We start from the raw sequence: 25,191 nt of genomic DNA on the forward strand, positions 1-25,191 counted from the left end.
GTCTCTTATTTAGCCCCTAAAATCAATCTATGTTTGTCAAATTCCCGTCCTGCTCTGAAATGACCTGGATGTAGCCCCTCCTTTAGATAATGAGGATGGATGAATCTCAAAATCTGGGCGTCTATTTCCTGCAGTCCAATCATGTTTTCTCACCTACAACTCACACAATGGCGAGCCGTAATGCTGGGGTGATTAAGGCGTACATGTTTAAACTGGAAACAAGGATGACACAGATGACACACCTGCAAGCGGACACAATCTGGTCCTTTTGGTTTATTACAGGTGAAAATCTGCAAATCTGGTGGAAATATTCAGCTGTAAAGTTGACATTGATTCAGTGCTGATTGATTATTTCCTTTATGATGAAACACCATATGGGCATGTTGACTCCTCAGGTCACTTTTATTATTGCACCTTATAGTGTTTTAATATTTTACAACATACTTTTAGATTCTAACCTGTGCCGAGCCAGTTGCAACGGAATTTCGCTCTTTGTCCACTGTTGTGTACTGAATGACAAAAAAGTGTTCAGATTAAACACTTGCTTTTCATTGCAAGGAGTCTATAAAGTTTATTTTGTAAAAACTGTAAACTTTAATTGATGAAATGTGATCAAATTTGTGCAGAAAATGTCAAAATTAAGTTTGATATCTAAATATGTCCAACGTATTCTTATAAAGAAACTGAAATGGATGTCATCTGATAATATAAAGCATGAAATCCCCCCAAAAATGAGGGAATTCAAATACAAAAGGTTAGATTTCTGTCTGCTTTAGCTCACAGAAACACTCCCGCCTTCAGTACTTAATTGTTCTTACGCAACAGTTTTGATGTGAACAGTTAAATAGAACGGACTGACAGGTGGAGCATCATTCAGCTCTCACTTGTGTAACTTTTATCTCACGCAGAAGTCAGACAGAAAATGTGACACGCCACGGAGGCTTCTCACTGTGGAATTTCACTCTTTACAATCAGATTATGTGTCAGTGTTCAGCTGGTAAAAATCCTCATTGAGAGATTCAACACTTCATGGTTTGACATTTGTCCCAAAGAAAACGCTTATTTAACTGCTTTTTTGTGCTGTTTTATTGCACCACTGCACAGACTGTGTAATCAGTTTAGGCTCTAGTTAGTGTGTGTGCACAAGACTCACTTTAAAGTTAAAGTTGAAACTCTGACTTTGGGCTTTGCAGCTCCAGGACTTGTGTCGGACTAAAGCCAAAGCTTTTGGTGTCTCTGCTGCTATTACTGCTACAGGCTCTAAGAGCACAATGGCTTTGTGACTACTATGAACACACACAGAACACTCACTATTGGACAGAAGTCTCCACTTTAAATTGTAGTTCGACATATTGGGAGACATTTTGTTGCTGAAAGCCAGATAAGAAGATTCTTATTCTTCATTCTTATAGAACAAATTCCTGTTTTGTTTTAGCATTTTTACCAAAAAAAGGAAAGTGTAGAGGCCAGATAAAAAGATTCTTATTCTTCATTCTTATAGAACAAATTCCTGTTTTGTTTTAGCATTTTTACCAAAAAAAGGAAAGTGTAGAGGCTGACAGGAAACGAGGAGAGAAACGTTGCACCTATAGCCAAAACATTTTAATTTTCATGCTTCTGGTTGGCTCTTTCGCCTTGCCGCTAGAAGATCCCCGGTTCGCGTCCCCACCTTCCCGTGATCTTTCTGCATGGAGTTTGCGTGTTCTGCCTGTTCTTCACATTCTCCGGCTTCCTCCCACAGTACAAAAACATGCTGAGGTTAATTGGTAACTCTAAACTGGCCGTAGGTGTGAATGTGATTGTTTGTAAAAACCAAAAACTATTCTTTTGGTTTTTACAGTTTTGACTTTCTTAAATGGTATAGTTTTGGCAAATATTTTTAAAGATGAAATGCCTTTCAAATCTAGTGCCAAGTTTTGGGGTTGAGAGGGTTAAGATGCAGTAATTACTGAGTTTTCAAGATGCTGGATGGTGGGTTCTGTTACGTTTGCCCTGTCCAGTGTTCATCCCTTCTTCTTAAAGGTTTCCTCTGAAGTTCTAGTAGCCGTACGGACCTTCTCTGTTAGCTGGTCCTCGTTTTGTTATCCCATCCATACGTCACAGCTCTACAGGTGGTGAACAAAGATTTAAAGTGATGAGCCAACAAGGAACAGAAAGACGGATAAATAGATGAGATAAAAGTGGAACTGCAAGTGTTTTAAGGAGCAGTAAAAGCATCCAACATATTTGTTAGAACTGAAGGAAACCAAAACCGTTCATTGTTTATAAGAATACCTCGAAGACTTCTGTTTCCAGTTTGCTCAGTGTAGAAGCCACACATGGTCTTGGCCTCATAAATCAGACTTCCAGGAGGTGAAGGTGAAAAGACTCGTCGAATTCATCTCATTGTTGTTTGACAGAAAATGTGTTTTCAGTTGCAGCACTGTAAATGAAATGTAGGTTCAACAGGGACATATTTCGAAGAACCTTATGCACCAAGTCTATAGAATCTGCCATGAGACCGTAAACATGCGGTGCGATGTAAAGCTGGAGAGAGAGAGAATGTCCCCGTTTAAGTATGCAGTAACATGATGTCCATACCACAGTACAAGTTGCTGAACTCCAATCCCCCCATCGCTCAAACCCCTCAGCACATTCACAAACATGCACTCAAGCACACTCTGAGGAGAACTTGTTAACAGCACATGGGGGGGAAATCCTTTCCTTGCACTACACTGGCCCAATTCATTCCACTTTTAATCCGCTCTGTGCTCTCCGTCTAATTTGGTCCTGGCTTCTTATACATGTCTAAGTCACAGCGAGTTAGTGATGCAGGCTACAACAGACCGGCAATAAACACAAGCTTTTACTACGACTTCAACCTCCTCTACGTTCTTCTAGGGGACTTTTCTGTCCAGCATCTAAGACCAGGTCGCATTTGTGCTCTTTACGTGCTGACAATGAGGTGATAAATGGCAGTTTTTGTTTGTGACATTCGACAAATGTTTCATTTTGTTGGTAAAAATCAAGTTTTTTATGCTGCTGGTTGTTTTAAAGTACTTCGTAGATAAATATGACTTGACTTTGACTTGACATCATATACTGGAAAACAAAATAAGCAGTCAAAGCCACGACTTCACATTTCCATTTTCACTCTGAACCAACACAATCCCTATTCTGATATTACATTATCTTAGATTTTATGTTTATTATGTTGTATTTTATTTCATATTTAAATAACCTGTGCTTAAAGTGCCATAGCTTGAGAAGTTATGTAGCTAGAGTGTTGAAATTGTGTAGACTCATCGATATATACATATGGTCTTTAACGATATAACCCTGCTTTGATAGAACAATACAAACCAATTATATTATATTATTATAAAACATTTATTGTTCACCTTATGAGACAACATTTTCCCCTGTGACTGGCACCAGTAGGAAGTTCTAACAATGTAGAGTATGGTGTAAGCCAGAGGCAGACTTTGCGATAAAAATATATTAAAATTAGACTTTTTTTTTTGCATTTGTAGCCAATATTTAAGCATGCATTGAGCAGGTATGATGGTGAAACCCCTCTGAAAGCAGTACCAACTGGAAGAGTTATATAATATTGTTATCATAGTTTTCCATCTCATAGTTCTTCAAAAAACAATTATGAAACCTTCACTCATTCAGAATTTACATCTCAAAAACTAATAATAGTATAATAAACTTTATTTCTGTAGTGCTTTTCTAAACCACAGTTACAAAGTGCTTTACAGTACAAAATCAAACAATATAAGAACGAAAAGAAATCAACAACATAATTAATAGAAAATGCAATTGAAGTATAATGTAGATATAAAATATATATATATATGCATACATATAATACACACACATAAATATGCATACATGCACACAGGCATATATTTATATATACACACATACAAATTAATATACAATGTTATATGAGTGCCAGTGTGTCCTGATGGGTTTTTAAAAGCTGAAACTTCTTTTACAACATTTGATTCTCTGATCTGAGGAGTCTTGGAGCAGAGTAGTGTGTTATGAGCAGAGCCAAACATGTAAGGATTTAAAAGTAGTCTCACCTATAAATACAGAGTTTACACATTGTCTACATAATTAATCTTCTCCACTTTAAAAACAATCATCCAAATTGTAGGTAGTCAGACTTGGGACTTTTGGTGAACTTAATGACAGTCTCATAAAGATTCAGACCTCCAGAGTTTCATATGTAACAAACCAAAGGAATCGATCTCGTCTAGCTGCCTTTCCATACCGTTATTCTTCCTCAGAATCACTTTCCAGTCTTAACACGTGAGACTGAATTACTCTAACCTTAAAACTCGCCGTTGTGCGGCAGCTTTAAAGGGTTGGAGCAGAGTTGTAGATGAGCAGGTAGGACTTTCATACATCCTCACATTCTAAAGGAAGTGTAGTGTTACATCTGAGCCATTTTAAGGTGGGAAAGGATTGTTTTCATGGAAATAACTTCTTAATATGTAACTGATATGACGCAGAGATGTGTTTTTAGGGGTTAAATCAATGACTGGAAAGAGACTTAAAGATATCAATAATACTGTGTTGACTCAGACATATTTATACACATCTGTGGAGGAGGTAGCGTCTTTACTTGAGAAGCCTTTTCCTAATGAATATGTAATTATTTCTGTTATAGGTTTAGGTTTTTAGCACTGTTGGCTCTCTGTTTTGGGTTTTTCCTTCCTTTAAGTTTGCATGTTTCTCTGTTTATCTATGTGGATTTTCCACTGTGTAAAGGAGACTATGAATATTTGAAACTCTGTATGTGTTCACTTCAAATACAGTCACATTACACTTTCATCCTGCCAATATTCATGCCCATGTTCCATATTTTCTTCACCTCACACATTTTTTCATGCCTTTCCTGTTTCAGTGAAACCTTCTGACCTTCTGCAGATCTAAATTGGGAAAAAAATATTACATGTTATTGCTTTAATTCATTATTTGGAGTTTAGGATTGCTTTGCTTAATATTTATTCCACACACGTCCTTTTTCAGGGTCGGGGCGGTTTAATGTAATGAAATGTTTGTGTCATGCTGTGAACTGTTCAGGACTCCCACGGTTCAGGCTCAGGATAAGCAGGTATAGATGACATATACGAGGATTAGCTAATTTCACACCCTGCAGCCGTTTCGCGGGCTTCCTTTCGATAAAGCTGCTCGTATCTTAGCGCGAAGCATCATCTTCATAGACACACAGAGAGAGCTTATGGTTAATATTTGATCTGATGTTGCATTTCTTTGCTCTCCAGGTGCAGCAGAATAATACTGGCCTTGTCTATTTTTACATGGAGACAACACAGTCTGTTTGCTTGGTCCTCGTGGACAGCACATGTATCTTTGGTTTAGGTTTCATAGCTCGATCTCAAGTCAGAGCTAGAACAACCACATGAGAATATCATGTAGGACGAACTGCGTTTATTCACGATCATTTAAAATGTTAAATTCTGCCAAAATGATGATTAAAGTCGAGAGTTTGTGGAACAAGCTGTGCGGTGTCGAAGCTGTAATTGAGAGGTATTTGGAGATAAATGATGTGTAAAACATTTATTGCTGAATCAGGGCTGGCTAAACTCAAAGCTCATCTCCACAGAGGGATGAAGATCTCTCAGGAGGAAATGAGCGAGAGCCAAGTGTTAGAAAATGCAAATAAACTACAGCAGTGTGGTGAAATGTAGCAGATGGAGCAGTCGCCTGATTTTAGTGTGGACAAACACGAGGTTAAATCTGTTTAGTGAAGTAGTTGTAAATACACCACTGACTGTTTTCAGTTATTGAGTCTGTATAAAAATTAAACTAGAAGTTCTCCCAAATCCCATGATTTGTTGTAAATCATTCTTCAAAGTTGATCAGGGATAAAGTTGATTAAGCAATGAGTAACTCAGAGGAGGCAGTATTTTGCACTGATAATATGCTAAAGTACACCATAGATGATGCATCAGTGCACGTGTTTCTGTCTCCTTGTGATTCGGTGCAGGTGGTTGAGTTTAAATCAACAGCAGAGGTGAAGACACGTGACATATGTCCGCTATATGTAGTGAATACCAGAGTTTGCTTATAGCCATCAGCTGTGATGTGAAAGGCGTGAAGCTCTCTCATTCAGCCGGTGTTTGCCTTCAGGCTTCATCTCCAGAGCGGCCCCTGCATCCAGCTGTGGGCTTGGTCCTTACAGAGAGCTGCACAAGTTCATTTTGACTTTGGTAATCCTTATGTTAGCCAGTGGTTGTCTTGGTTGTCCTTTTCTTTGGAAATAGTTCCCTGATTGTTGTGTTTTTCGCCCTATATTTAATGCTGTTGAAGCTCAGGTGTGAGTGCACGAACAGCTGCATGTTTCACTTTAACGAGGCTCATTCTAAATCTGCTGACACAAGTCTTAGGATCCTGTAGAAGCGTGCTCCAAGATGCACTCAAAGTGATTCAAGGTCACACGTTGCCTTTTGGGATGGCAGGTCGAACAGCAGTACAGCTGGATCTCACAGCGCTGCAGCTTCTGAATCACTTCTCAGCAGGAGCACAGGTTCATTTCACAGAGCTTACAGCTTAAGTCTTAACTTCCTTGGTTACACATATACATGTACATAAACACACCTGTGAACCCACATGTGAGCCACAACAATATGGGTGGAAATTTAGTGGAAAAAAAACATTTTATTATCAGTGAACTCAGTAATCCATTGTTGTCCTCTTTGACCTCCTCTGCTGTCTGCCAATACAGACATCAAACTGCGTTATCACACAAACCATCAGTGCTTTCTGCAGTAGCCTGGTTTACATTAAGGTTACTTGTGAAGGTGCAGTTTAGATTTCAAAATCGACATTGTTTACATCTGCATTTATCTGCATACGGTCGGCTTCTTTCCCAAATTAGTTGCTGCATGACAGCAGTTTTGTGTGCTGTCACCCAAACGTGCATCATCATGCCTTCATGTCTGTGAATGCCATATAAACTTACAAAACGGGACCCACAGCATCACCCTCTGGGGCTGGTAACGGCCAAAAGCTCCACTGGGTCGCTTTAATCGGTGTTAATCAGAAGAAAGCTGGTTAACACAGCAACATTTTTGCAAGAGAAACCAGATTTCTTGGCCATGAATACACTAAACTGGGCTTTTAAACAGGTTTTTCCAAAGCGCTGCCATGACACCATGGGATGAAAGGGGAAAAAAAGCTGAAACTTGAGCTTGTTAGTCATGGTTCTGGGACTGTGCAGTTTCAAACTGTTGAAAAATGACTTTCTAGTAACAGGTTTTCTTCGCTAAACCAGATCCAGGTCTTTGCGTCTCTTCTTAGGATCTGTTTTTTACTTCACAAATTAAATTGCCACAAATGTTAAGCTTCATCAGCAACACATAGAGATTGTGTCGCTGCTTGCTCTTGGACATACACACTCTTTGCTTTCTATAGAAAGTGTGTGTGACACTGCTGAGACACTGCGTCTGGTGCAGAAGCTGTAATAGGAGCAAAAGAGGTGGAAAAGTAACCAGGGTTCGTTGTACTGTCACTGATCAGAGTCACAGCTCAGTGATTTCACAGGTTATTATAACATCCCTGTCTGCTGTCACTCACATTTAGAAGATCATTCTGTGCAAGAGTGTATTGATAACAAATCAATGTTTAATAGAAATGATTATATAATTTGATTGACTCTTTGGTCTGCAGTTTTCCGTAGAGCTGCATAAAGCAAAACTGGTCAAAAGTTTTATTTAGGAAATAATATAGCTTTTTGTTAAGAGTCTGCTTGTGTTCCTCTTAACTAAAAATGAATTAAACTTTAATGTTTTGCTATTACTGTTGCTGCTGATGTTATTCTGACACTAAGACATGGTTGAGCTCTCTAAATACAGTACTGAGAGTGTGTGAAGCAGGTGGATCCTGACATTACCTTAAAATGGCGTGCCTCAAATAATCACAAGTGTGGTTTCATCCACATTGAGACACCAGACGAACGCCTCGGCTTCTATTAATTTTTGTCTTTTTGTCTTGAAGTGAAATCAAGGCCATCATGAACCTGTTCAGGAAGGACGTCATGGCCACAAAGAAGGACAAAGAGAAAGACATCCAGTATGAAGATCCTCCAGATGGAGGTTGGGGCTGGATGGTTGTGCTGCATTGCTTCCTGGTTTGTACTCCTCAGTTAAAACCCCCGTTTCTCTGCTGAATGTATTACCTTATTTTATTATTAGGATGGTTTTAAAACTTTATCTAATACCAACCATAACATTGATAGATTTGGATAGGTATAGATCAGACTAGGAAGCCTCATTGTTTGCATGTGTCTGAAACTGTTGTGTGTTAACCATGGCATGGTGTAACGTAAAAAGAAATTACCTCCACAGGGTTCATTTTAATCCATGTTTTTGGATTTTGTGTGTGTGTAGGTAAATGTCCTTGTGATGGGCACTCTGAAGAGCTTTGGGATCTTCTTTGTGGCCTTCCAAGACGAGTTTGGAGGTTCAGCAGAGAGCATCAGCTGGATCGGTTCCATCATGTCCAGTCTGCGTCTATCTGGAGGTTCGATTTGAAAACTGCCAAAATGTGTCACCCATTTAACTCTTTCATCTGATTTTGCCTTCTTTCCTGCTCGCCCCACCATTTATTTGCACACATTATCATCAAAATGCTTACATTTAGGTACTGGATATTAGACAACAGGAGATATTTTGTAGCTCTGGTGTCTTTTTGTCACTTCTGCAGCACCCATTGCCTCTATTGCCTGTGCCAAGGTGGGAACCAGGGTGACCTCAATCGTCGGGGCGGTTCTGGTTAGCGGAGGTTTCATCATGAGTATTTTTGCCAGCAGCGTGGTATTCCTCTACATCAGCATGGGAGTGATAGTTGGTGGGTTGAAATGCGTAGTAGGCAATAATACCTCAATAAAGCTGTTTTCCTGATGACTTTTTTTCCCATTTCATCCTGTGTGATCCTGTGATTGACCCAGTGTTTGATAGTCATGACTGTGTTTACTCCTCCCAGGAATGGGTTTTGCACTACTATACCAGGCCTTCTCAGTGGTCACAGCTCTGTACTTCCGAAAAAGGTTAGCAACAGCGTATGCGATCGGCCGCTCTGGGATGGGACTGACCTTTGCTCTCGCTCCGTTCACTCAGCTGCTTCTGGACCAATATGCTTGGCAAGGTAGACAGAACATACCTTTTAATGAGTGTATTTGTGTTGGAATTACAGAATATAAAAGGCGACATGTTAATTTGTGAGCTCTGTTCGTCCCTCATAGGGGCGATGCTGATTCTTGGTGGTCTCATGCTGAATCTGGTGGCCTCTGGGATGCTTCTGCGACCCATCAACGTGAAGCCGCCCGTCTCAAACCCTACCTCTTCTCCCATCCAAAAGAGCCCTGCTGTTTCCCTCAAGAGCTCTGCAGAGAAGGAATTCTCCAAGAGCTGCTTGAGTGGCTCCTCTCATTTATCCAACGGCGTCTCCAAATCAGACTCTTTCCCTTCCCCTCCTCCATCTCAAAAGGACTCTGAGAGTCAGGGGGGGCAGTGTACTCAGGGACCCCAGGACCAGCCAGTGAACCCTGAACTGACCAGGCTGGTCCTCAATGGTGTGAATGGCCACGAGCCCTACCATGACGTGGGTCAGTGTAAACCCACAACTCCAGACAGCTCAGTGGAGCACAATGGCAGCATGAATGGCTCCACCATTGTTGGAGTTTCCTCCCATGCCAGCATACCGAGTGAGTCGACCGTCAGGAAAGCCAAAGTACTGGACTTCTCCTTGCTGAAAGACCCGTTCTTTTGCATCTACACTTGGTCCTTGGTCTTCAGTCAGCTGGCCTACTTCATCCCCTATTTCCATCTGTCCGCCCGAGCCAGAACCCTCGGCATTGATGCCATGGATGCTTCGTTTATCATCTCTGTGGCAGGTGAGACTTCCATTGGTCACTTAATTCAGCTGTAAATGAACAGCGTGGCATTTTGGGAAATAAATTAACTTGTTTTTTCTGGCAAAAGTTGGATGAAAAGTTTGAAACCACTGTCATATGGGTACAGTAAACAGGGAGCTACAACCAGCAGCCACTTAGCTTAGCTCAGGTTAGCTTAGCTTAACATAAAGACTGAAACAGGAAGAACAAGGGAAGGTTTTTCAAACTGCCACCTCCTTTAAAACTTCTCAGTGAACATGTTCTGCCCTCTTTGTTTAATCAGCACTCTAAGCTAAGTGTGAAATTAACAAGTTTAAACCATCTAGTTATATGCAAAACTATTTCTTGGCCGTATGCAGTAAATTTCCTGAAGCTTTACCTGACGAGCTCGTGTACATCATACACACAGTTACAAAAGGCACATGTAATGAAGAAAAATAAGTAGAGAATTGCAAGCCATCTAAGCATATACTGTATGTACACATTCATACAATATATGTGTGAATATATGAGGTATTTGTGCTTATATAAAGCTTATGAAGTTCTTCTGAATTCAGTCTGATCATATTCAGACTCAGCTTCATCTCTTAATTTGTCTCAAGGTTTTCATTAGCTCTAGTCATTATTGATGGTATAATTTGAAAAAGAAGTATGAAAACACAAAAACAGCCTGTCACATATAGAATACAGATGACGGCAGCCAATGGCACAGTTGCTATAGCAGCCCCCTTTTCAAAGAGAAGTTATCATTCGCAGGCTCACAGCTGACCCGGTCTGTGGTCATTTTAATGCGTGAAAGTTTCGCACTCAATTACAGGAGTTAAATGCGGTCTCTTTTCTCCTATTTAAATGCTCTTCATTGTTCGCTGACCTTCATGAAAGTCAAAATCAGTGGGTTTTATCAGTGAAGCGTCTTTACCAACAGAGTCATATTCACTCTACAGATCTGACAGACTCTGGATTAAATACATAAGACTTCTGCCTTCATGTCTTCTCATGAATTTGTGTCTTCTAGCAGGGGTTCTGTAGAGACTGTGAACAGGGAGATTCAGGTTTCTTTAAGACTGGGTCTAAGAAGTGATGCAAAAAATTGCTCGGTCAACTTCTAGGCATTAATTATTTGTGAGCTGCTCAGAGTCTGCAGTCTTATGTAATGAATGCGCTTACATAAAAGCTGAACTTTGGTCCACTGGCGAGGACGGCAGGGTTCAGCAGTATGCCATCGATGAGGCCACTCCATACGAACAGAAAACAGCATTAACATTTTGACCACCGACCAGCCACATGTGCGTGTAATTCTGTAAGAGTGCTTGTTCGGTCTTTGTGAATAATTGAAACGCTCCAGATGGGTCCATGCATTTACGAGATACTCTCTACAGTTTTATAATCTTTCCCTTGGTGATCAGCCATCAGCAGACAGACTGAGGCCTTTGATGAAAGATGATTTCTTAGTTAAAAACAAGGTAACAACACAGGGAAGTTTGAAAGACGCTATTATCTTAGCACCTGACATTTCAAACATTCTTTTCTTTCACATCACTCAGTCATGAAATTGCATTTGATTTTGATTTTGAATTCAAATGATCTTTGTCTAATTTGAGATCACTGTTCAGGCGATGCATTTTGAGCTTTGAGGGAAAAGATCTGGATTTTCTATGTCAGCATTGGTGTGCAACAGCAGCTGAGCACCACACTGCTGCACAAAATGGGCAAGATTGAATGAAACAGGTCTCATGAAAGCAGTTTAACCTGCACAAGGAACACAGCTGGGATGAAAACTGAAATGAGACAATGACTGGAGCTGCGGTATAAAACTACACAAGATGCATCAAAATTAGCTAGAAAAAGGACAGCTAAATGAGTTTCTATAATGTCTGTGTAGATTCTCAGTCATCAAAGTCATCATAGCCCTTTTAGCTTCAGTAAAAAGGGACTGGACTTCTGTTTTAGATGTTTCCCCTCTCATCCAAGAGGATTCAGGTGAAATGTCTTGAAGAACTTTAAATCCCAACAATGCTTCTATCGAGGTGTGACGAAATCCAGAGGATATAGATGTCTGAATATTCCCAGAAGGCCTGTTGGTTTACCAACATGGGCGTCAGTCCAACAAGCTGCAAGACTGACAGATTCTTTTGACTCAGACACGTTTGCTCTGTCACATTTGCTGGTCATGTGCGCTGTAATGAGGGGGAAAGAAGAGAGACAGAGCTAAAGAGACGGGGTGCCACCCACACCACAAAGCCACCATCCCAATGCCCCGCTGTCCCTCTTCTTCCTGACCCGGCCTCGTCATAGAGGCCCATTGACTCGCCTGAGAGAGAGAGTGAGAGAGGCCACTATCATCCGGGTCAGTCCCTTCATCAAACCCTCTGCCGCCAACACTGGAGCTGATGGGAGTCGCTAAGCAACAACTAACTGAGTAAAGTTGTTGGCGTGGCGACAAGAGGGGCTCCCGGTTTTGTTTGAGCCCAGTTCTAAAGTGGCTGATACTTTGCAGAGGAGCACTGAGGCGGCAGTGCGTATAAAAGAGGAGGCAAGACCAGCCAGCAGCGGCTTCAGAGGAGCTGGGAAAACCAACATGCCTTTTATAGCCCCTTTGCTTTAATCTAGTGACAAAACATCCATCTTTACTGCAAAAGAAATGGCATCTCGCTATAGTCTGTTAGCACCCAGAGCTATTCAAGAACCTCTATACCTGTTAGCAGCATGGAGAAACATGACCAGAGCTAATGTCCCTGATGCACTGGACTCAAGGTGCTAAATTTAAATAGCATTATGCTGAGTTTGAACAGGAACAGCTGTAGGGCTGAACCAACCCGCTGAGGCTAAAATACACAAACAAACTCACAACTCGTCTGTGTGCAAGCAGGGGACACCCCAGGACATGTCTTGGGTCACTAGCGGAGGACACATAAACACTGCACAGCTGCCTCATGTCATCCCTCTAACCTCGGTGCAGAGACGCGCTGTAGGTTCTGTTATGTAAGGAAAGCAGAGGTGTTCACTGATGCAGCAGTTCATTGTTTCTTCATTCAGACTTCAATCAAACCCTCAAAGAATGAAGATGTTCCTGATTACTCAACATCTGCCTGTCAATCTGTGTAGATGAATCTAGCCTTTACTGAGATGTGCTTTCAGCAGATGTATTTTGTAGGACATAATGTTCACAAACTCATATTCAACAGGATCTCGTGTGGTTTCAAGCAGAGGTTTAATGGCTGCAGCCTGTGGAGTTGTGTTGCAGAGGCTGTGCAAAGGATGGGTAACTCTGATCTGCATGGAACCAGTTTGTTTCATTGATTAATGGCTCTGCACCGCCTGCTTGTAGCTATTCCTGCGACGGTCAATACGCCACTGCAGTTTCCGCATCGCCTATCGCGTTCCAGTTGACCTCAGCAGAGAACAGACCATATCTGCCCAGTCATCATACCCGAGCGGAGCAAACAATCAGGCAGACAAGGTGGAGCACTTAATAGATAGTTTTCAACTCCCACGTGCCAGAAAGCAAGAGGAACAGGTTGATAGTAATGCAGGCTGCTGTAGTTTCTAATGAAAGCATGACACACTCAATCACTGTCAGGATGCAAGTAGTTAAATGCTCTCATGTCTCTGCATGTACCAGATTACCTTTGGTGAACCTAAGCTGCTCATAGCACTGATGTAACTGACTCTGATGGTGAACTTTCTCTGTCATCAGCTCAGAATACAGCCGGGACTGTTGGCCTCTGACCACAGTATTCTGCTGCAGCAGCACTTCAAAACTTTGCACTTAAGTCCCGGTAGGATTTTCCCAACAATATATAATATAGCCATTTATTTTGGAGCAAGACACAAGACAAATTAAAGTTTTGACCTTGTGAAAAGCTAAGGGTTCACAAAACTTATTGTAGTTCACCAGTGGAAACAACGGTGCATGAAATTAATGGTAACGCATCCTTTAGCTGTCAAGACAGTTCACCAAAAAACTGAAAAAAGAAATGTCATTTTGGTGCTCGAAGAAAAGTCAGGGGATGATCGAAGCGGTAGTCACAACAGAAGACCGGCATGGACATGCTTTCATTCATATTTGTGATGATAATTTACGGAAAATTCTTCAGGCGATCTCCGACTTCTCCAAATAAACACTTGAGTCGTCTCTCAAGTCAAAGCAAATATTTAATTGCACAAGGAATCAACCTGCTGAGAACATAGTCTGGGCAAGCGACTGACAGTGTTCATAAACAAGTTTCACGGTGGTATGATTAGTTTCTGAGCAGCCAGTTTCAACCGGCTGCTTACAAAACCAACTTGTTTTCATGGTGAAAGGTAATCATGGAAATTGACTGAGTAGATGGGGTTATATGATTTCACAGTCACACAGTTATAGAGTAGTTTGAAATCATAAGGAGCACTTAATCATAACGTTATTATAATTTCTAACAATTGTATACATCATTTGGCTCCAAAATGTACAATAAGGCAGATTTCTTCTCATCGATATTCCGTGTTAAACCGACTCCAAACTACTTTAGCTGTTCATTACACATGAATTCAGTGCATGAAACAGAAGCAGTTCAATGAGCAGCTAATGATTTATGAGTCAGCAAGGTACCGGGCGTGTATCCAGTGATCTGCTGCTGCTGTTGATGAACACATCTGGTCACATCTGTAAGTGTGGCAAAGTTTAGGATGATGCAAGTCATTGTTCTTCTGAAAACCTGCAGTTGATTTATCGCTAAACTTTTGAGTTGTGCAAGTGTTGTTGGTCATGCGTTGCAGTTCGTGCACTGGAGCACGCGTTGGGGCTCGTGTTTTTCCAGAACATCAACTGCTGGTTAAAGTTTTAATCCTAAAAACACAAAGTAATGCTGTTGTTGCTCATTTTTTAACAAAGCATGTTTGTATTGCGTGGACATTTGGTTACAAATAGCAGCTGCTGCGGACACACTTCCATCCTCTCAGAAAGTAAATCATGTTTTCTCACTCACCTCCAGTGTTACCCAATCATGCAGTTAATTGTGGTTTTCTTTAAGTTTGAAGATGTTACTCTGCCTTTTTCTTTTCCTGGCTTTGGAGATAAAACAGTCAGAGATGCAAATAAAATCTATGTGCATGGCTGCCCCAGTGTACTAAATGTTGTAGAAAAATCTCTGTACACTATTTATTCTTCGTGTTTTAATCATCAGTGCGCCTTTTTTACCCCCATATCCGGACATTAGTAGCATGGTCTGTTTGTTGTATTCCTTTAAAAACTTGCCAAGCATAACCAGTATACACTTTTCTCCCCTCAAACCTGCCTACAGAAGCTGTTACAAACATCCTCCTTTAATTTAGTCAACCAGTAATTCTGCTTTTCTCAGAGTAGTGTGACATGTATACATTTTAAACAACAATGAGACAATTGGAACAAAAGATAAAAGCATTAGAAACATGTTCTTTTGAATGTCTGTTGCATTTATTTTGACCTAGCTGTACTTGCTTTTTTTTTTTTTTTTACAGTTCTCACTTTAACCTTTATCTCACGGTTTCCCTCACGTTGAACTTTGAATGTAACGGTTTGTAATGTCACCTTTTCCTCTGTTGTCTCACTTCATCCCAGTTTCTCATCCGCTCGTCCACCCGCTCTGACTCTGTTTCAGGTATCACGGAGACCATCGCCCAGTTAGCCTCAGGCTGGGTGACAGACAGGAACCTGTTCCATAAATATCATTACCACAAAGCCTACCTGATCCTCTGTGGTTTGGTCAACCTCCTGTCCCCGCTGGCAACCTCCTACATCCTGCTCATGGTCTACGCTGTCTTCTTTGCCATCTTCTGCGGCGGCTACATGGCTCTACTGCTGCCTGTTCTAGTAAGAAAACCCTTTCTGAACATAGGCATTTCATCCTGTATGAAAGAAATCAACCTTAGTTCTCTGTGGTTGTGATGCTTTAATTTACAAGTTGTGTTGTTTTGAGTAATTTCAATTTTAAAGGAAGGTTTCTGCAATAGGCTGTGCAATTTAATACTTAATGGAGGGGGGTGGAGACAGTATTAAGTTGGTGCAGATGCAGATAATAAATTCCAATCGATTGCTCGTGTCACATGTAGATTCCTTTAGTGAGTGAGCAGCAGGTCAGCAGTGAGGCTGAGCTTATGGACATGCTGATGTCAGCACGCCAGCATACTCACAGCGACAAAGCTAGCATGCTGATGTTGAGTTTAGAGGATTAGTTTTCTCATTTTTCAGGTAGTTAGCCAAAAAACTTCATGTTTCTTGATGGCATTAGATGAAAAAGAGATTTAGTAAGTTATCCCAAAAGTGATTACAGTCCATCCATCCATCCATCCATCCATCCATCCATCCATCCAACCATCCATCCATCCATCCATCCATCCATCCGCTTATCCGTTGCTGGGTCGTGGAGGCAGAAGGCGAAACAGGCCATTCCAGACGCCCCTCCCCCCAGCGACACTTTCCAGCTCTTCCTAGGGGATCCCGAGGCGTTCTCAGGTCAGATGAGATCCATAATCCTTCCAGCGAGTTCCTGGTCTACCCTGGGCTCTTCTTCCAGGCGGACGTGTTTGGAAACCCTCCAAAGGAAACCTCCCCTTAAGCATCCGAATCAGGTGTTCAAACCACTTTAACTGGCTCCTGTCAACCTGAAGGAGCAGCGGCTCTACTCTGAGCTGTCCAAGTTTCTCACCCTATCTCTAAAGCTGAGTCCAGCCACCCTACGGAGGAAGCTCATTTTGGCCACTTGTATCCGCAGTCTCATTCTTTCTGTCACTACCCAGAGCTCATGACCGTAGGTGAGGTCTGGAACGTAGATGGACTGGTAAATTGAGAGCTTCGCCTTGCTGCTCAGCTCCCTCTTCACCACGACGGTTCGGCACAACGACTGCTGACGAAGCACCAAGCTGCCTGTCCATCTCTCGCTCCAGTTTCCCATCACTCGAGAACAAGATCCCAAGATACTTGAACTCTTTCACTTGGGGAAGCAACTCCCCCCCAACCCTAACCTCAGTTTGTCCTGAGGTCAATATGAATATCTCTGCACCATTTTGCACCAATCTATCCAATAGATGTTGAGATATTTTCAGGAAAAATAAAAGTTGATGGCATTAGAGGAAAAGCAAGGTCAGTGCAGTTCATCCTCTGGGGACCATGAATTGCTGATCAAAATTTTATGACAAATCATATAATTGTGACTGTAAATTTGAGTCCAGATCAAATAGGTTCAAAGTAAATGAATAAATACCAGATCATTTCGACAATTTCATGTAGCAGACACTTTTTTCCAAATCGACGTACATCTGAGAATTTCTAAATTTCTCAGTTCTTCTGAAAAACTAACCAGAAATGATCTGCGTATGAACTCAACACAACTAACTAAACTCAATAATTCCATAATTCTTTCCAGGGAACTTGCACACGAATTGCTAGGAAGCGACAAATCCATTAAATTATCTTCACTGGAAATTCAAAGGTGCAAGAAATATGTCATCTAGTAGGCACAGGGCATATTTTTTAATCTATTTATTTTTTTAACATATTGCATCACAGGGCAGAGAGTCAATCCTGGAAAGAATTATATCAACAACTGGCAAATCAATGCAGATTAGTAGAGGTCAGTTACAGCATCTGTGGTGCCTACAGGTAGGACCACAGTCTGCTTTTTCAGATGATCTCACCGGGGTCATTCTCACTTTATCATCAGTCTGTAGTTCATTTGCTTCCCAGGACCTCACAGTATCCAACTCTCCAATCTGGTGAGTTCATAATAAGTGCATTTGCGTTGGGGAACTTTTGTACCCAGTAAAGGTGAAGCGACTTCATTACATTACACCAAGAAATGAAAACGTATCCATAAAGCAGACCGTTGGAGACGTTTCCCAACTGCTGTTTTGGGTGGAACGACATACTAAGTCAGCGGGTATCCAGTATCTTCAGGTTACGTCACTGCTGAAAACAAAAACGTGAGGATGCATGTGGTGTGACTTCACTTGCACGCGGTTTGGTCTCAAAGGCCAGGACAGGCCTCCGGGCTGAAATGATGACGTGTGACGACCGAAATGATGATTTATTTTTTCTGAATCTGAATAAAAGAGATCTCCTCCTGCTGACATAAATGGCTAAACTTTCTGACAAGACTTTCTTAGGAATTGTAAGTCGTTAACTGATATGAATGTAAAAGGAACATCCCACCACTGCCAGAGTTAAGTCATGTTTTCTGTGCAGCTAATTATGTTTGCAGTGCAGCTATGTTTTTGAGCTGTGATATAAAGACACAATGCGTGCTTATCTTTGTGAATTTAGCTCAAACTAGCAAGTAAATTAAGGATTCAACTATCCATCCATTATCTGTACACCGCTTCATCCTCGTTGGGGCTGGAGTCTATCCCAGCTGAGATGAGATGAGATGAGATGAGATGAGATAATCCTTTATTACTCCCCATGTCAGGGGAAATTTCCCGTGTTGCATCAGCAATATACAGGAAATATAATAATTATAATAACAAAAATGTATACAATATATACAAGCACGAAGGATGAAAATAAATAAATAGAGCATTATTACTCAACAAATAAATGATATCAGTAATATAAAGTGAAGGCAGGACAGTCCTGGACAGGTCACCAGTCTGTCACAGGATGTTCTGGACTTGTAAAGTTCACAGCCTGACTCTCAGATTAGACTCAGTCTGCTGCACCTGTGTGACTGAGCTCGGCTGTGTGCTGTTGCCAATCAGCTGGGTGGGGATATAAGGAGGGACCTCCCAACAGCTCGGGTGATTGCGGGTAGGGGATGTGGAAGGTTTGACACCATCAGTTGGCCTTCTTTCTAAAAACTCAGCCTCTTTGTGTCATTAAATGCCCAGAACCCAGCACTTCCTTCCTTTTGTTTTGGGGAATGTTTTTTTCTTTTAAGGGGTTTTACTTCTTGTTTTTTTTTCTACCACCTTTGGTAGATTTAGTGGGGGGTATTAGTATTTAACCATGCCCATCCCCTTTTTGACCACAGAACCCCGTTTTCTGTTAGTTTGTGCAATTTTTTGTTGGTTTCACCCTGAACAACCTTAGTTCATTAGTTTGTCTGAGACCAGAGGGGGTAAGACAGGGCTACATGTATACGAACAACCACACTCACATTCACACCTACGGCCAATTTAGACTTGCCAGTTAACCTCAGCATGTTTTTGGACTGTGGGGGGAAGCTGGAGAACCCGCAGACTCTATGCCCAATGAGCCCAGGCCGGGATGCAAACCGGGGATCTTCTAGTGCAAACCGCCCATCCACTGTGCAGCCCTAGGATTAAACTAATGTGCTTTAACCCTCGTGTTCTTGCCAAAAAATGTTGTTGCCTTGTCTGAAAAAAGTCCAAAAATTCAGAAACAATTTCCCCAAATTTATAAAAAAATTGCATATTCTTCAGGAAGAAAATTCCTGAAGTTTCCCTCAAAAGTTTTATTTTTTTTTAATAAAAAATCCCCAAATTTGACAGCGAAATTCACTGGATTTTGCTTGATTTTTTTCTGAATGTTATTAAACTTTTTTTTTTTAATTTTTTTCCACCAAAAAAATGTTCAAAGATTTCCTTAAAAGATTTTGAAAATGTGGAAGTTTTCACTGTGAATTTTTTTTCCACATTTTTAAAACTTTAAAACGGGTCAATTTGACCCGCAGGACGACATAGGGGTTAAAATTCAAGATTCAGCTGTTTTTATTTGTCACATGCTCATGAGTTCTGTGCAGTGAAACGCAAAGTGACTCTTCTCAATGCTGTGAAATGAGAAGAAGACACTATAAAAAGGACAAATCTTTAAAAAAAACGAAAACTGAAAATTAGGGGAAAAAGTCACAAGTAATAAACAATGAGTTAGACTTTAAACTAAAGTGCAGTGTACGCTGTGTTGGAATTTTCCCTCTGATAACATGAACACATACAGCTGTGCATTGATCTCATTTGGACTGGGGTTGCTATAGGTTTGGATTGGATTGGTTTTCTTTTAACAAAAATGTTTCCAACTTCCTTTAAAAGTGTGTGCTTTGTAAAATGTTTGCCATAATATGGTGCTGATCATTTGCTAGAAAAAATAATCTGTGTAGTCAGAAAGTAGCTGCAAGTCCCAACAGAAGAAGAGCTTTGGGGCTGAATGTGTCTGTTCTGCCCTGCAGGTAGATCTGGTGGGATCAGACAAACTCAACAACTCCATGGGCTTCTCCATGTTCTTTGTGGGCCTCGGCTGCCTCACAGGGCCTCCTTTGGCAGGTGAGTCGAATCACGTCATGGAAAACAGTCAGGACTCGCACATATGTTAACCTACTTTTCCAAAATGTACACAATAACAAGCACATCCATATGTGCTGCAGAGGCTTGTAGCGCTGACGTTCTCTTCTCTGAAGTGATTTGTTTCACAGAGGGTAGGGTGAAGTTTAAACGTGTTTGTTCAAAAGAGCTTCAGACGGGGAAGTGTTTGAATAGCAGTTAGAGGTTCACAGGCTTTTCTCACCAACTTCTCCTCTACTGTATATGTGTGTCTGTGTGTGTCTGTCACGGCAGAGTGTGAAAACTGAAACTCACAGGAGAAAAACAACCTAAAGTTAGTGCTGTGCTCAAGGCGTGCTGGAATTTTAGGTTTGCTGAGAGAAAAATGTATGTGGAGGTTAGTGGGTCAGATTTCATCATTCCTACAAGCAAGTCGAGCCCAACCAGCAGAATAACAGCGCTGCATTCATGACAGGTCTGAGGCGTTCTGTTTAACCCACGGCAGATTGCCTTTGCTAGTGTTAGAGAGCTGTTTCTAATCTGGGATCAGTTTTTAGTTCCAGTGTTTTTGTTACATCAGATTCCTTCTAAGTCTTCTTCAGATCAGCTTTAGAACACCATCGGTACCAGTCATCTGTGTAGGACCTGAACTCTGAGAAACACAAATCCTCACCCGTGCTTTTTGTCCTCGAATATGCGAGGAGGTGCTTCGAGGAAAAATGACATCTCTTTGGCCTAATTGGTAACATTTGGCCCCAGTTACAGCGGATGATGGCCTTGAACCTCCTGACATGACCCCTGCCCTCAGAGGAGCTGATGGATTTCGGGGATTGAAATATGACTAATGGCCCCCTTTAGAGAGGTACGGAAATAGCATGTGGTTCTGTTTACCCTCCCTGCTGTTCAAGCAAGAAACTGACGTTTGGCAAACCGTGGGCTCCTTTGGGCCACAGGTCACGATAACCCCATTTGTCCAAGTCTTTGACTCAGGATCAACAGCTGTCAACTGTGTGAGCAGCAGCTGTAGCGTGATCACACCCACTCAGTGTCCTGTTTCATTCACATTTGCTTGTTTTAAATGAAGTAGCTCATGTAAAGAAGACAAATGGGAACACAGAAGGTGTAGTTTATGGTAAAGAAACACTAAATGTGAGCCTTCACATGTTCTAATGGAAAGTATTTAGAAGTCTGTGTCAGATGAGTAATGTAAAAAAAAAGGAATCCATAACTTTACCTGAAACTTACTGTTTGAAAAATGAAAGGGATTGTATTAGATTGTATTAGAAAGAAATGTCTCCGCAAGTTTTGTTAACAGTTTTAAAAATATATATTTTCATTTGAAGGTGGATGAGATAAGATAAACAAAAAATAAAAAGCAACGTTTGCATTGATGACAAGGGAATAAGTAATATTACATATGATAATGAAATGTTGCACCTGAAAAAGGAAGTATTGGAAATCACACTGGTAAATTGTAATGGTTTTATAAAACAGTTACCCAGAACCCATCTATTATTAATCATTAGAAAATACAGTTGAAAACACACCTTATAAAAGGTGCTGCATTAGAAAAGTGTTTTTTTTTATCTTTATAGTTTTATTTGAATGTGCACATACAGTAAAGACAGACAAGAAATGTGGAAAGAAAGTGGAGAATTGACACAAAAGTGCAGTGAAGGTCTGACTGCCGCATTTTAGCCCGTATAATATACACCTGTATTTAAAAAAAAAAAAAAAAAAGATTTCTGGAGTCGAGGCTCATTTTGGCATTTTTTTCTTACTTCTTATGTATTCGTTTTTGTTTTCCTATTAAAATAGAGCAGGGAAAGTCTTTTTCCATGTTTTCAATTGCTTTTATACCAGTTTATTCTTTCACTGAATCTCTAAAATTGTTGATTTCAGCTTTAAGAATATCTTAAAACTGAATTTACAGACTTAAACTAGGCGTTACTTGAAAGCCTCATGTCCGTACTTCCATCTGGTTCCCCCAGCTTTGCCCCAGCATGATGTGTCAGTAAAGTTATGCTATCTAAAGTAAACATGCTCAGTCCCCGCTGTGTTTTGTGTTTCGTAGGGTTCCTGTACGACTACACTCAGACGTACGACTGTTCCTTCTACCTGGCTGGGCTCTGCTACCTGCTGTCCTCCCTCTCGCTGTTCATGGAGCCGCTGGCCCAGCGCTGGAAGGCCCGGAAGAAACTTTCCCACACCAAGAGGGCGGAAAGCAGCTGTAAGACCAATGGCTGCTTCACCCCTGACCGCCTGCAGAACGGCGCTGTGTAGGAATGAGATCCAGAGGAACGCCTTCGATCTCGGACCAACACGCTCACGACCACAGGCCTGGACCTCAGACTCCAGCTTACAGTCGGACCATTCGCTTCAGCAGGACTCAGGCCGAGGCACAGACAGCTGTGACCGCAGTAACATGATGTCTAAGAACATACGATAGTCGGGACGTTGGTGAATAGAAGATCATTTAAAAAGCCAAAATTTTAGTGCTCTGTGAAACTTTATCCTCTCTTCTTGTTCTTATCAGCATCAAAACTGAGAAAAGCGACACTCGGTGACACATATTGAGCGTAACTTATTGAAAGATCAACAAGTTCTGGTTCCCGATGCGACGACAAAACTACACTGACTTTGGATCTAAGCTATGCAGTCGATCTCCACTCCTCCACAACGTGAACAGAAGCACATATCCATGAAGACGTTCTTTCCACCTGATGTCTTGGGAAGCCGTTGCCTGTAAAACCTGTACTCACTGATATGCACTTTGGGCCAAGTTGTAATTATGCTGCATGACGTTTTCTCTTTACCTTTAACTGCCAAGACAGTCGAGATATCGGACAACCACATAATTGCAGCCTGTTGGCGACAGTGTGTAATTTGTTAGAAAATGCCAAAAAGCCGTGATTGCTCCCGTTGTACCAGTAACAGAAACATGTAATAACTATTGTAGGCATGTGCTAGCATTTAACGGGTATACTCGCTTCCAGCGACGCACACTGATACTCTTATATTTTATATCTTTATTATTAATATTACAGCATACTTTCATAGGGACTCCCAAGTCAACTTTAATCTGCGATTTTTAAATATTCTCCCTCTTTTAGCTGTTTTTTTTTTTTCATAGAAGTTCATCTGCGGAATGTTCCTGTCATCTTTTCTTCTACACTTTGTTCTTTAGCTCAGTTTTTCATAATTCTTCTGGAGTCACAACAGACGTTTGCTGCTTTTTAGAACCTAGTGGAGCATTTAAGGGCACTAGAAAGTTTGACTAAAGCTTCTCTCCACTTAAATGAACCCCCTTTTTTTTTAAACCTTTACCCGGCAACTGACACTTTTAGCTGCTCACATTCCAACATTCATGTCGTATTTTTAAGCTGACATGTGGACTGCCTTCAGCATGTTAACGTAAGCCGACACTAACTGATTTTACTCTTGAAATGAACTCAGTCGCTGTCACTACTTTCACACCAACACTCAGTGAGCTGCTCTCATTTGAGTTTCTTTTGCAAATGAAGATTCAACTACGGATTCTTCTGCTTTCAGCTCTTGACATTTAAACAGACACCTCGGCTCCTTTTACTTCACATTACAACGTAAATCCTGCTGACACTTGGCTTCCTTTAATCACATTTTAACCTGTTTACTGCGATTGCACCTGCAATCTTCCGCACAAGTCACAGCACTTAATTTTCTTGGAATTATTCAATCAAAACCTCAGTTGTGACCTTTTTAAATACCACAACTATAAACTACCTTCATCCTTTTGTGGATCACTAATGATAAGACACTTTTTTTTTCTTGACCTGTTAAACTTGGCAGCACCTGCAGATGAGATGATGGTCACGCCGAGCTCATTGTTCCTGAGCTGTTCTATGCAAGCACACACGGAGCGGCAGATTTGTTTCATGGGATTAACACGCACACGTTTTAACTGTAGCAAATGCACCAGCTCCTGACAGAAGAAAAGGCCTGTTTAGTTGAGGTTTTCTACCACATTTCGATGGCAGTCGGATCGAACAGCAGGGTTTTCTATGCGTTTGTGTGTGTGATTAAGTGTTGCTGCGTGGGCCTCGTGTGTCTGTAAATCTCTGACCAACTGCGTTGATGGAGTGATGAACATAAACCCCATGTGGGCCGTTTAAAACCAGACTCTACAGTGCCTGCAGGCGGCCAGCTAATGGCAATGCAACTTATAATGATATTGTGTTTATACGTGGGAGTCTGTTGGTTTTGTCGAATCTTTTTTATATTGTAGAGATTTTTGTGTTCTCAGTGGATTCCTTGTTTTTCACCACTGTTTGCCTTACAAGGTCATGTATCTTTTACTAACTTTCCAGTAATGTCAGCCAAAGATCACGGTAGAAACCTACAACTTGAAGCTTATTAGCATTAAAATAATGTGGACGATGTTTGTATTTTCAGCCACTGGGGCCATCAGTTACTCAACAGCTTAGCAGTCTTAACTCCAGTGACGGATTCGCTTTGTTATGCTGCCCTCTAGTGGCAGAACGAGGCTTCTACTCAAAGAATGCTGTGTCAATTAGTACCAAATTATTCCCCCTCAGCTCGCTTTCACAATACTGAGCAAGGCTCTTTGTATTGTTTCTATAACGACAAGTCATGCACAAAAGCTCTTCTGGCTCCTGAGCTGCATTCACCACCAGAATGCTTTTGTGATTTAGGGCCACTGAATATTTTGTACCATAATAAATCTTTTATGAACAACTATTTGATGCTTTAAAAGGTAGATTTGGGTTGGGATCATTGTACTTATTTACATCTTGGAGTAATTTTTTATGTTCTTTTGTCTCAAACACCACTGATAAAGAACCGAGTGCTTTCTAATGGCATTTGGTCTTATGTTCTGTTGCAGCGAATGCATCGTCACTTCTCCGGCTCCTGGATTTGTTCACTGATTGACTTATAGAGAAAATGCTTAACCAATCATAGACATTCTGTTGCAAGCCTGTAGAGTTCATTTTTTAAGCCTTGTAACAGTGCACAGGTTCATGTCTGTAATAAACTGTGTGTGACTCAAAGTC

At 41.1% G+C, this 25,191-nt stretch overlaps 1 protein-coding gene across 2 annotated transcripts in view; it reads left to right on the plus strand.

Moving 5' to 3' along the window:
* The window catches only part of slc16a4 (solute carrier family 16 member 4), a 30,155-nt gene extending 5,278 nt beyond the window's left edge, over positions 1-24,877 (plus strand). For both annotated transcript variants that reach the window (XM_051949884.1, XM_022215377.2), the window contains exons 4-11: positions 8,014-8,146; positions 8,406-8,538; positions 8,722-8,865; positions 9,001-9,162; positions 9,260-9,910; positions 15,529-15,740; positions 20,050-20,143; positions 22,215-24,877. In XM_051949884.1, coding sequence (XP_051805844.1) covers positions 8,030-8,146; positions 8,406-8,538; positions 8,722-8,865; positions 9,001-9,162; positions 9,260-9,910; positions 15,529-15,740; positions 20,050-20,143; positions 22,215-22,423 — 1,722 coding nt within the window. In that variant the 5' untranslated portion in view covers positions 8,014-8,029 and the 3' untranslated portion in view covers positions 22,424-24,877. The remainder of the gene's footprint in view (positions 1-8,013; positions 8,147-8,405; positions 8,539-8,721; positions 8,866-9,000; positions 9,163-9,259; positions 9,911-15,528; positions 15,741-20,049; positions 20,144-22,214) is intronic.
* The last annotated feature ends 314 nt before the right edge of the window (positions 24,878-25,191 follow it).

Source organism: Acanthochromis polyacanthus, chromosome 6 (assembly GCF_021347895.1).
Source record: "Acanthochromis polyacanthus isolate Apoly-LR-REF ecotype Palm Island chromosome 6, KAUST_Apoly_ChrSc, whole genome shotgun sequence".
Classification (NCBI taxonomy): Eukaryota; Metazoa; Chordata; class Actinopteri; family Pomacentridae; genus Acanthochromis; species Acanthochromis polyacanthus.